Source organism: Aquarana catesbeiana, linkage group LG03 (genome assembly GCF_042186555.1).
Source record: "Aquarana catesbeiana isolate 2022-GZ linkage group LG03, ASM4218655v1, whole genome shotgun sequence".
In the NCBI taxonomy this organism is placed as follows: domain Eukaryota; kingdom Metazoa; phylum Chordata; class Amphibia; order Anura; family Ranidae; genus Aquarana; species Aquarana catesbeiana.
In genome coordinates this window covers 529,400,013-529,413,903 of record NC_133326.1, presented here as the reverse complement: position 1 = coordinate 529,413,903, position 13,891 = coordinate 529,400,013, and the positions used below count along the sequence as shown (strand labels likewise).

The following is a 13,891-nucleotide window of genomic DNA, read 5'->3' as shown; positions in this document are numbered from 1 at the left end:
GAAAGTATATTAAAGCGGAGTTCTACCCAAAAGTGGAACTTCCGTTCATCTCCGATGCCACAATTGGCAACTTTCAGGGGGGAGGGGGGACAGGATACCTGTCTTTGACAGGTATCCTTTCTCACTTCTGGGAGCCTCAGCTGTGGCTATTGAAGTCACGGCTGGGGTTCCCTCCTCCCCCTCCTCCTTCCCCTGTCACTGGGCCAGTAGGAGAGAGGAGCGGACCTCGCGCATGCGCAGTAGGGTTCCCGGCGTGAAGCCGAATAGGCTAGACTGCCGGGTACCCTTACCCGCAATGGCAGCGGCAGCACCTGACAGCTGATGGAAGCATCAGCTGCGGTGCTGACATCGCTGGACTCCAGGACAGGTAAGTGTCCTATTATTAAAAGCCAGCAGCTGCAGTATGTGTAGCTGCTGGTTTTAAATTTATTTTTTTTTGGGTGGAACACCGCTTTAATAGCACAATCACCGGTAAGAAACAAAGAAAAAAACGCTTAAAAAAAAAAAACGGAAGGGAGGACCCCTCCCGCTCCCCTCTTGCACAGCTAGATCCCCTTGGAGGTGCGGTGGGTGGGGGGAACTAGGGTTCACCATTGAATTATCCTATCTTTAAACCCTTACTACATTTTACTTACCAGCCCATTTAATATACTGGCCACAGACCTGTTAATCCAACCATATCTTCCACTTAAGTCTCTATGGTTATTATCTTTATACTATGTATGTCTTCGCATCACTGTGTAATGTTACTATTTTGAAAATCAATAAAAATCTTTGAAAGTAAAAAAACAAAAAAAACAAATGCAGTCACCATATCCATACCTCCCAACTTTTTGAGATGGGAACGAGAGACACCTATTAGCAAAAGTATGTAGGCACAGGACACACCCCCCTATGCCCGTTTTAAGGAGAATTATACAAAAAAATTATTAGTTAAACCCACAAGTGCTTATTTTTTACCACTACTATTCCTTTATACTGGCTTTTGACATTGATAAATGCAGCAATTTAAAAATGGGATGAAAGGTTTAGCACTGGGAAACACTCTTTTGAAAGATAAATAGTGCATTTTATATACAACTATATAGATCAGACCAAAATGAGGGACAAATGAGGAGGAAAGAGGGACAGAGGGACTTTGTTCCAAATCAGGGACAGTCCCTCAAAATCAGGGACAGTTGGGAGCTATGCCATATCTAAGAACTAATAAACTGCAACATATTTTATTCTTTGAAAGTTTAGATACACTTTATTAGTGATGCATCTTTGGGATCCAAAAGCTGCAGTACAGGAAATTCAGAAATCTAATTTAAGACTTACGTCTCTGACCACATGTGTTCATATTCTTCTTGTGGTCACTTCTTCCTCATGTGTGGACTCTGTATAACATACTGAGTTAGATAACCCAGACTTCACACTAGCAGCACTCAGGATGGCTCCATATACTCAATGGATGTTCGCTCTCATCTTATTACACCAAGGTACGTATTCCATCTCTCATGACAACACAGGAGCACAACTGGGAGCAAAGAAAGAGCATTGTCACCCTTTAACAGGAAGTAGATAAACAAAGGACTTTTGACAGGATCACCAGGAATTATTTTAATTAAAGCTGCAGATTTGGAAAGACAGAAAATTCATTTTTATACATTACTTACTAAATTACAATAGCATGTTAAAGCGTATAGGAGGTATAGTGTTTGGGTTTACATAAACTTTGAGACAGAAGTTTAAAGCGGAACTATGCTCACCTCGACTCCAGCAAAGCATCGTCTCTGAGCATCCCGTCCAGCTGCTGACAAGTTTGGGCGGCCGAGTTCCGGGTTTTAATGCAGGCTGCCTTTATTGGTTGGGTGGGGATGACGTCACTCCCACGCATGGGTGGGTGTCCAGTCATATTCGGCACTGCCGAATTTGTACAGTGAGCTGCTCGTGCAGGGCTCACTGTACAAGAGACAGGCAGTTTGGACCAATCTGATTGCACCAATCTCTCTACAATCTGATTGTACTAATCAGATTGGATCAATCTGATTGGTTGATTTGAGTTGACCAATTTGATTGGCCGATTTTACTGGTCCAATCTGATTGGACCAATTTGATCTTGGTTTGACTCCAAATATTTCCAATCTTGTCTCCAAATATCACTCAAACCGTCCTCTCCTCTCCTCCCAAGACCTCCTGCTCTTTAGCTCCTTTATCACCTCCTCCCATGCTCATCTCCAGGACTTCTCCAGAGTCTCCCCCATCCTCTGGAACTCTCTACCCCAATCTGTCCGGCTTCCTCCTACCCTGTCCGCCTTTAGGCGGTCCTGAAAACTCATCTCTTTAGGGAAGCCTACCATGTCTCCACCTAACAAATGAATCTTTTAATTCCTCTATCTCCCACAGTTATTACCTTTTGTATCACTTTCCCGTCCCTAATAGATTGTAAGCTCTTATGAGCAGGGCCCTCTTAAACTCATGCATTGTATTGTATTATAACTGTACTGTCTTCCTATATACTGTAAAGCACTGCACAAACTGTGTGCTATATTAATCCTGTATAATTGGACCTATCTGATTGCACCAATCTCAGTATAATCTGATTGGACCAATCTCTCTACAATCTAATCACACTAATTTGATTGGACCAATTTGATTGCACAAATATAATTGGACTAACCTGATTGCACTGTTTTGATTGCCCCGATCTGATGGCACCAACCTGAATGGAGAAATCTGATTGCACCAATCTAATTTGACCAATTTGATTGCACCAATATTTCTACAAATTGGTTGGACTGATCTGATTGTACTAATTGTATTGGATTTGATTTGATTGAACCAATTTGGAGGCTTTGATTAGACCAATCTGATTGGACCAATTTGATTGGCCTATTTGAAATACAAGTAGAATCTGCTTATGACCCCTTATGAGCACAGGGATTGGGAAATAAGTCATAACTACCTTTTTATGTAGCTTGACTTGAAAGTAGTACCAAACCCCATCAATCTGTCTCTACTGCCCTCAGTGCTTTATTGGCTTTTCCAGGGCAGCTCCTGTTGCCATCAGCAGTCCTGTTTAAAGATTGGTCCAATCAATTTTAGTGATCAGTGATTTTTAGCAGGCCTACGACATTGCGGCGGACAAATCGGACACCTAACTGACATTTTTGACACTTTTTTGGGGAACCAGTGACATTATTACAGTAATCAGACACTGGCAGGGAAGAGGTTGACATCAGGGGCGATCAAGGGGTTAAATGTGTTCCCTCACTGTGTGTTCTAACTGTATGGGGGACTCACACAGATCCGTCTTCCTGCATAGCAGAAAGACAGGATCTGCGTGATCTCCCCTGTCAAAACGGAGATTTGCCTTGTTTACACAGGTAGATCCCTGTTCTGTCACTGCAGGGAACGACCATGGGTGGGCGGCGCCCACAAATCGTCATGTACGAGCCGACGTACACCTACGGCGATTTGCGGGATCAAGCCACATTGCCGCAATAAAACTGCTGTGGCTGGTTAACCCCAAAAGTTGGGAAAGCTCTTTTGACCACTTGTACCTATAGGACACATGATTAAGGTGAGGACACATCTTTACTTCATATTATAAGTGGTGCACAGGAGTGTAAAGACAGTGGTGAACACTGGTACCCTTATCATTGATTCACTTTTATGTGCATGATCAAGACCTTTACAGCACCAGAATTAGGCAAGTGATAAATTATGCAGTACATACACCATTGCATGGGCTGTGGTTTAAATAGTGGACAATATTAGGTAAATGGCATGTTGTTTTTACTATATCACCATTTTTATATATATTTGCAGTCACATGTATGATATTTATTGTACTTTAGCACTGGTATTGTAGGTTTGTGCTTGGATGTAACATTTCAAGACAGTGACAGTACTGATCACAGAACATCACCTTCCAGTAGGGAATGGTGGACGTATGAGCAATCATTTATATATGTTTTGTGTTTTCACTCTTTTATGCATTGGGATATTGCCTATCACGTGTTATATATATTTTTATTGTTATTTTTAGTTTAATTCAAGAACACGCTTTTTTGGAGGCTTTTCACTCAGCGATCACACAGATCGCAGACTGGGACAGCCACTTTCCTACTACACCACTTGGACATGTCCCTTTCTAAGTATAAATGATCCTTTACTATTCACCTGCTGAATGCAGCCAAAATGCTCCCCTATACTGGCGGTGATCCATTAAAACCAGGTGGGAGAGATGAAGGAACTGGTACATACGAGCAGAGAAACTATGGCTTCCTACCTTTACTTGGACATGTTGGTTCCTGTTCAAAGACCTCTATAAACAGCCCCACTCCCCTTGAATGACCTGTTATGGTCTTTTGCTTCATTTCCATTTGGCAGGCTTCCATCTTGGCCACATTGGCTAAATGATGGGCTGGATCCCATTCCCTGCTCTCTCCCCTGTTTTTCTGATCCTATTTACAACCCCCTCCCCCCCAACCTTTTCCCAACCTTTCCCCCCCGCCTTCCCCTTATGTGCTCGACTTGACTTTTTAACGTATACTCTTCCTGAGCGACATATGTATGTGATCCTTAACCCCTTCCCCTATCTACACGCAATTCTCACACTTTTGAGACACGGTATAACAACTTTATGTGCCCAATCAATGCCATGTATGTTTGGGTTTGTACTGTTGGGCGTTGGTCTCTGTTTTCAAAGTTAATGCTTGACTTTTTGTATTATCTGGCTATAACCAAGTTATAGCATTGTATTGACTTGAGGCCTCCTCTATTAGTTTCTGTGACACCGAGATACACTATTACCAAAAGTATTGGGATGCACGCCTTTACACGCACATGAACTTTAATGGCATCCCAGTCTTAGTCCGTAGGGTTCAATATTGAGTTGGCCCACCCTTTGCAGCTATAACAGCTTCAACTCTTCTGGAAAGGCTGTTTACAAGATTTAGTAGTGTGTCTATGGGAATGTTTGACCATTCTTCCAGAAGTGCATTTGTGAGGTCAGGCACTGATGTGGACTAGAAGTCCTGGCTCACAGTCTCCGCTCTAATTCATCCCAAAGGTGTTCTATCGGGTTGAGGTCAGGACTCTGTCTGGGCCAGTCAAGTTCTTCCACCCAAAACTCGCTCATCCATGTCTTTATGGACCTTGCTTTGTGCACTGGTGTGCAGTTATGTTGGAACAGGAAGCAGCAATCCACAAACTGTTCCTACAAAGTTTGGAGCATGAAATTGTCCAAAATGTCTTGGTATGCGGACGCCTAAGAGTTTCCTTCACTGGAACTAATGGGCCAAGTCCAACCCCTGAAAAACAACCCCACACCATAATCACCCCTCCACCAAATGAAGTCTATAAGTACATGAATGAGCGAGTTTAGGGTGGAGGAGGTTGACTGGCCTGCACAGAGTCCTGACCTCAACCCGATAGAACTCTTTTGGGATGAATTAGAGACTGCGAGCCAGGCCTTCTCGTCCACATCAGTGCCTGAGCTCACAAATGCGCTTCTGGAAGAATGGTCAAACATTCCCATAAACACACTCCTAAACCTTGTGGACATCCTCCCCAGAAGAGTTGAAGCTGGTATAGCTGCAAAGGGTGGGCCAACTCAATATTGAACTCTACGGACTAAGACTACTTGGTAATATAGTGTATGCTTATGTACGATTTATATTTAACCACACTGGATTGTTTTCTCTTTTGTATTGTTCAGCTGGTTATTTTTAATAAAAATGTATGGAACAAAGCAAAAAAAACCTTACAGTTTCACTCACTGAGCTGTTTAGGAAAACTTTCTCTCAAAAAAAAGTACTGCACACTTTATTTAGAGGGTGTCGTTTTTTTTGCGCGGTGCATTTAGGGTGATTGAGGTAATTTCACTAATATAGAAGGAAAGGCTAAGTAATAAAACTTAGCTCCTCGAACGCCTTGTCCATGACCGCATGAGTTGCTACCTCACTGACCTTCTCGATCTCCTACAGTCCAGCTTCCGCCCACAACATTCCACTGAAACTGCCCTACTAACTGCTAAAACCAATGGCCAGTACTCCATACTCATACTCTTGGACCTCTCTGCTGCCTTCGACACAGTTGACCAACTGCTCCTCTTCAACAAACTTCACTTCCTTGGCCTCCGCTTTATCCTGGTTTACCTCCTACATATCTCAGTGCACTTTCAGTGTCACATATGACAACATCTCCTCCGCTCCTCTTTCTGTTGGGGTACCCCAAGGCTCTGTCCTTGGGCCCCTCCTGATCTCTCTCTATACCTCTTCCCTGGGCCAGTTGATAACCTCCCATGGCTTCCAATACCACCTCTATGCCAACGACACCCTGATCTATCTCTCCACTCCTCAACTCACCCCCTCGATCTCCTCACGGATCACAAACTTACTGAATAACATATCATTATGGATGTCACACCACTTTCTCAATCTCAATCTTTCTAAAACCGAGCTTGTAATATTTCATCATCCCCGATTCCATCCCCATGACTTTACCATTAAGATCAACGGCACAACCATTGATCACTCCACACATGCCAGGGTGCTGGGTGTAATCCTAGCCTTTGACCACTTCTTCAGCCCCCACATACAATCACTGGCTAAATCTTGCCCCCTTAACCTCCGTAACAGCTCCAGATTTTGCCCCTTCCTGACTAATGACACCACAAAACAACTTATTCACTCCTTGGTCATTTCCCGCCTTGACTACTGCAACTCTCTCCTCAATGGCCTACCCATAGATAGGCTATCTCCCCTTCAGTCTATATTGAATGCTGCTGCTAGACTCAAACACCTCACTAACCGATCCATGACTGCTGCTCCTCTCTGCCAATCCCTTTACTGGCTTCCTCTACCCCACCGTACAAAATTCAAAATACTAACCACAACATACAAGGCCATCCACAACATTGCCCCCAGCTACATCACCAACCTCATCTGCCGATACCACCCAAATCATCCTCTCCGCTCCTCCCAAGACCTCCTGCTCTCTAGCTCCCTTGTTACCTTCTCCCATGCTAGCCTCCAGGACTACTCTAGAGCCTCTCCCATCCTCTGAAACTCCCTGCCCCAGTATGTCCGGTCAGCCCTACCCTGTCCACCTTTAGGAGATCCCTGAAAACTCATTTATTCAGGGAAGCCTATCCCACACCCATCTAAGAACTGTACCCGAGCCACCCTCATCAGACCATCCCCCACAGCTATTACCTTTGGTACCACCTCCCCCCTCCCTTTAGAATGTAAGCTCCATAAGCAGGGCCCTCCTGTCCCTTCTGTATTGAACTTTATTGTAATTGTGCTGTTCCCCCTCTACATTGTAAAGCACTGCACAAACTGTTGGCGCTATATAAATCCTGTATATTAATAATAATATTAATAATAATAATACAACAGTTGTATGTTCCCTCCCTTTCTCTACTCATGGCCCTTCATAGATTTTACAAATTGCAATGCAAATATTTTTGTAGTATTTTCTTCAATGCGTTCACATGACCGCAATGCTCTGATCTCTCATGTCTTCTGGGAGGAAACTTCCCCCACTCCAGCAATGGCTACCACAAAGAAAAAAAAAATGCTAAAAAAGGTATTTGCATTGCAATTTGTTATAAAATATATGCAGGGCCATGGGGAGAGGAGGGGAAGGAATATTTAAATGTTTTTATTAATTAGTCTTTCCTTCTTTGCATTTGTGTTTTTCTAATTTGTTTTTGTTTATTTGACTGTAATTTGTGTACTGTCACTTTAATTCTTTGTGTGTATTTGATTGTAATTTGTGTACTGTCACGGTACATTCAATTATCCCAATGTACCCAATAATGACCAACTGAGAAATGCATCCCAGCTTAGTCTCTCTATAAATTTATGGCAGCTTATGGGGTGGCGCAGACAGGGGCATGGCGCAGACATCATGGCTCTTTCCTGAGTGGCTCTGTCATGAGTGATGCGCAGTTTCACCGACGCAGTTATCAATTCTGATCATGTCTTCTCTGCCCTTTTACAGGTAATTGTCTCCTATCTCCTATCCAACTGTACATCCCTACTGAACTGACTTTGCTGAGCCTGCGATTAATATTTTTGGTAATTGTCTCCTATCTCCTATCCAACTGTACATCCCTACTGAACTGACTTTGCTGAGCCTGCGATTAATATTTTTGGTAATTGTCTCCTATCTCCTATCCAACTGTACATCCCTACTGAACTGACTTTGCTGAGCCTGCGATTAATATTTTTGGTAATTGTCTCCTATCTCCTATCCAACTGTACATCCCTACTGAACTGACTTTGCTGAGCCTGCGATTAATATTTTTGGTAATTGTCTCCTATCTCCTATCCAACTGTACATCCCTACTGAACTGACTTTGCTGAGCCTGCGATTAATATTTTTGGTAATTGTCTCCTGCTGCCATATCTTTAAACTTCCATATTTACTGCTAGCTCTATAACAAACACAGTGCAATAGCAATATTACTGGTGATTGATTCTCAACTCCATGTGGCTTGAGTGATCAAGAGAGGTAATTAGCTTTACGACCCTAGCCTGTGTCTGTAGCTAGCCTGGCCCTGGCCATCTCCTCCCCATATTCAGGTGTCTCACATCAGACCCAATAATGACCAACTGAGAAATGCATCCCAGCTTAGTCTCTCTATAAATTTATGGCAGCTTATGGGGTGGCGCAGACATCATGGCTCTTTCCTGAGTGGCTCTGTCACGAGTGATGCGCAGTTTCACCGACGCAGTTTAACGAAAGCAGGATAACTAAAGCTGCTTGAACAACAGGAACTCTGCTCCACTCTGCAAGACGACAAGCAAACCAGCTTTGACATTTATTTTATATTAGGTTAGTTTCCCACTCTCTATCCACTAACATGCTCCTTATTCTCTTCCTTCTCACATTGGTGTCTTCTATCCTCAAATTATCTTTACTCTACCCCTCCTCTCTTCCCTGCAGCATGCACATATCACCTTCACTCCTACCCTCTCCCTACTATGGCACCCATCATCTCCTGCATTTGCTGCACCCACATGCTGACATAAACACCAGGGCCACTAGACACGTGCGCTCATGCACATCCCACTCCCACCTTGCCCTCCTCACCCTCCTCCTTCTCCTAGTCTCAGGTGACATTTCTCCTAATCCTGGTCCGCCATTTTCCAAATGCAAGCCACATATCCAATACCCATCCCCCTCTGGCAACCACCGCAATCCACTCAGTTTAATTTCTATCCCCCTGCTTCCTCAAAGCACCCCACCAATCTCATGTGCCCTTTGGAACGCCCGCTCCATCTGTAACAAGCTAACATCTGTACATGACCTCTTCATCTCTCATGGCTTGAACATACTCGCCATAACAGAAACCTGGCTGCAAAATTTTGACTCAGCTTCACCTGCTGCCCTCTCCCATGGTGGTCTCCATTGGACTCACTCCTCCAGACCCAACAGACAGAAAGGAGGTGGAGTTGGCTTCCTTCTGTCCCCACAAAGCACCTTCCAAGTCCTTCCTGTCCCTCCCTCTCTATCCCTCTCTTCTTTCGAGATGCACTGTATTCGTCTGTTTTCTCCCATTTCTCTGAGGATTGCAGCAATTTATAGGCCTCCAGGACCGGTATCGCGCTTTCTTGATGACTTTGCTGCCTGGCTACCCTACTTTCTCTCCTCTGAAATACCCACCATTATTCTTGGTGACTTTAACATTCCTGTCAATGTTAACAGCCCAACTACAGCTAAACTTCTCAACTTAACCTCATCTTTTGACCTAACCCAATGGACACATACTTCCACTCACTCCAATGGTAATACCCTTGACCTTGTATTCTCCCATCCCTGCAACCCTGGCAACCTCACCAACACCCCCTTTCCTCTATCTGATCACAACCTCATTACTTTCACTGTATCCTTGCCTCCAACCACCCATCCCTCCAAGCAGCAAACAATTACTTGTAGAAACCTTCGCCACTTTAACCCTTCTCTTCTCTATTCTGCTACTGACCACCTATATGACATAATCTCTCCCCTGTCCTGTCCTGACCTGGCCACTTCTGTTTACAACAGTTCACTCTCATCATCACTAGATGCACTTGCTCCTCTAACCACACGCAGAATTAGGCCCCGACCGTTACAACCCTGGCAAACTGACAACACTAGAAATCTCAAGAGACATTGCCGTGCTCTTGAACGACTGTGGCGTAAAACCAAATGCCTGCAAGACTTCACCCTATATAAATCTGCCCTTCTAAAATACAATTCATGCCTCCATGCCGCCAAACAAGCCTACTTTGTCTCTCTTATTAATTCCTTGTCATCCAGTCCCCGTCGGCTCTTCTCAACCTTTAACTCTCTGCTTCGTCCACCACCCCCTCTACCCACTAACTCACTCACTGCCCAAGAGATTGCCAATCACTTCAAAGACAAGATCGATGCAATTCGTGAGGACATCTCCACTGTGCGTACGTCTTCCCCACCCATCATACCTTGCCCAGCAGCACATTCAACACTCTCCTCTTTTGAATTGGCTACTACGGAAGAGGTTACAAAAATTTTCTCAGATGCCCACCTAACCAATTGTCCCTTGGATCCTGTTCCCTCACAACTACTACGGTCACCCTCTTCTTCTATCCTATGCTCCCTCACCCACATCTTCAATCTCTCCCTTTCTAGTGGCATTTTCCCCTCCCCTCTAAAACATGCGCAGATCACTCCCATTCTCAAAAAGCCCTCACTGGACCCTACCGACCTGAACAACTTAAGACCCATCTCATTACTCCCATTCACCTCTAAACTTCTAGAACGCTTAGTCTACAACCGTCTTAGCTCCTACCTCAATGAAAATAACCTTCTTGACCCCTTACAGTCTGGCTTTCGCTCGCAGCACTCCACGGAAACTGCCTTACTAAAACTCACTAACGATTTACTAACTGCTAAAACCAACAGCCAGTACTCCATACTCCTACTACTTGACCTCTCTGCGGCCTTTGATACTGTTGACCACCCGCTCCTTCTCAATAAACTACATTCCCTTGGCCTCCGAGATTCTGCTCTATTCTGGTTCTCTGGCTATTTATCACAGCGCTCCTTCAGTGTCACCTACAACTCTGTCTCCTCCTCTCCATTGCCCCTTTCTGTGGGGATCCCCCAAGGCTCGGTTCTTGGACCCCTTCTCTTCTCTATCTACACCTCCTCCCTTGGTCACTTAATAACTGCCCACGGCTTCCAATTCCACTTATACGCTGATGACACCCAAATCTATCTGTCTACTCCTCACCTCACTCCTTCAGTCTCCTCTCGCATTACTAACTTACTAACTGACATATCAGCATGGATGTCGCACCACTTTCTTAAACTAAATCTCTCTAAAACTGAGCTATTAATATTCCCCCCCGCCCGTGCCCCCCTCCATGACTTTTCCATCAAAATCAACAATGCAACAATCAGTCCCTCCCCTCACGCCAGGGTACTAGGTGTAATCCTAGACTCTGACTTGTCATTTCAGCCTCAAATCCAATCCCTGTCAAAAGTTTGTAGAATTCACCTCCGTAATATCTCTAAAATTCGCCCTTTTTTAACAAATGAAACCACCAAGCTCCTCATTCACTCCCTTGTTATCTCTCGCCTTGACTATTGCAACTCCCTTCTCATTGGCCTACCGCTCCATAGGCTATCCCCTCTTCAGTCTATCATGAATGCTGCTGCCAGACTTATACACCTTACCAACCGCTCAGTGTCTGCCAACCCTCTACTTCAATCCCTACACTGGCTCCCAATCACCCAGCGAATTAAATTCAAAATTCTAACCACAACATACAAAGCCATTCACAACTCTGCCCCAAGCTACATCACTAATCTTGTCTCCAAATATCACCCAAATCGACCTCTCCGCTCTTCTCAAGACCTCCTGCTTTCAAGCTCTCTCATCTCCTCCTCCCATGCTCGTCTCCAGGATTTCTCCAGAGCCTCTCCCATCCTCTGGAATTCGCTACCTCCATCTATCCGGCTATCCCCTACTCTTGCTACCTTCAGGCAATCCCTGAAAACTCATCTCTTCAGGAAAGCCTATCACGTCTCCAACTAATCTCCTACCACTTCCACCAGCTCATTCCCCACAGTTACAACCTTTTGTACCACCTGCCCCACCCTATTAGAGTGTAAGCTCTTCTGAGCAGGGCCCTCTTAATCCTATTGTATGGTATGGTATTGTATTATAACTGTATTGTCTCCCTTTTTTATTGTAAAGCGCTGCGTAAACTGTTGGCGCTATATAAATCCCGAATAATAATAATAATAATAATAATTATCCATAGGCAATGGTTTAAAAATGTTACAACCAGTTTGAAGTTAAACAAGAGGTCTGTGGCTAGAAATATTGCCCTCAACCTGGCATTCTCTGTGTTAGCTCACATGCGTAGTGCAGTCACCATTTACATATGCTTGCGGGACCTATGTGTACATTCGTATTTGTGTGAGAGTCAAAGATAATCCCAAATTTTGAGTTGTCACTAAAACAGGAAGCATGGGGAAATCATCTAATGGAACAGTTTTGATGACAAGCATGGATTTCCTCTCACTTCCTGATTTGGCTATGGGACAGAAGTGAAAGAAAATTTCCCAATGGGACAAAGAACCACTTTAATACAGGGCACTTTCACCCCCTTCCTGCCCAAACCATTTTTCAGCTTTCAGTGCTGTCACGCTTTGCACGGTCATGCAACACTGTAGCCATGTAAAATTTGTATCATTTTCTTCACACAAATAGAGCTTTCTTTTGGTGGTATTTAATCACTGCTGGAGCATAGGAAAGAAAGCAATTCAGAAGCCACAAATGCCCCATGAACACAAACCATAAGCATAGCTCCCAACTGTCCCTGATTTCGAGGGACTGTTGGGAGCTATGCTTATGGTTTGTGTTCATGGGGCATTTGTGGCTTCTGAATTGCTTTCTTTCCTTATATGGATCAATGTGGATCAACGTAAGGCAGCATTTCAGAACAAATTCAAAGCAACTCAGAAGCAGCCTAAAGCTACTTATAAGCTAATCATAAGTACCTCTAAAGAGAGTTGAAAGCAGGTTAAAGTTTTTCCAACTCAAGCTAAAAATATTGTAAATACCATACTTATTGCCTTCAACTTACTATAGAGTCTGAAGCCTGTGTAAAGAATCCCTAATTCTTTTTTATTGGAGGTGTCTGATGGTGGCTCCTCTCCTGCTTCGCATGCTTATTCAAGCAGGCAAGTGTACATAATAAATCTGAGGGCAGTTAGGTCATGTCTGCTCATCTGGCCCTTTTATGCCCATGGCTTGCCCCTGCAACTTGTACCTTCACTGTCAAGAACTGGACTGGGAGTCAGTTTACAAAGCCACTAGTCACCTGGGTACATCAGAGTAATGCAGAGTAATGTGCCTGGAAACTCACTTCTGTGAGGCTGGGTTCACGCCATTGCGAATTGGATGTGGTTTCCCCACATTCAATTTGCAATAGCAGGAAATTTTGACCGGCTCTCTAAGGAGCCGGTTCACATATCTCCGCAGCAGGGGAGCGGGCTGCGCTTGATGCTTTGTTCAGGCACCTTTTGCAGTGCGTTTTTAAACCCTTGTTTTTGGTGCGTTTTTGCATGTAGTTTTCATGCATTTTGCATTTTTTAATTTTATTTCTCTTTAAACACACTGTAAACACACTGTATATAGCTGATTGCTAAGGAGCAGGCCAGAAAGCTGGCCACCGTGTTCTTAACAAACGATGAGTGATCAGCCGGGTTCCCCGCTGACAGCTGAATGTAAAAAAAAGAATTGGTGGCAAAATAATGTAGCACCCTGACGTTTAGGCAGGGATGCTGTTAAATTTAGTTGTCAGGTGCTAGTTGCCTCGGCCAATTGTTTGGAGATCAATTGATTTCACCCTAA

General features: G+C 44.2%; 1 protein-coding gene across 1 annotated transcript in view; it reads left to right on the top strand.

The window, feature by feature from the left end:
* Nucleotides 1-1,399: 1,399 nt before the first annotated feature.
* The window catches only part of LOC141133992 (hepatitis A virus cellular receptor 1 homolog), a 42,822-nt gene continuing 30,330 nt past the window's right edge, over nucleotides 1,400-13,891 (top strand). The window contains exon 1 of the mRNA XM_073623588.1: nucleotides 1,400-1,481. Coding sequence (XP_073479689.1) covers nucleotides 1,433-1,481 — 49 coding nt within the window. The 5' untranslated portion in view covers nucleotides 1,400-1,432. The remainder of the gene's footprint in view (nucleotides 1,482-13,891) is intronic.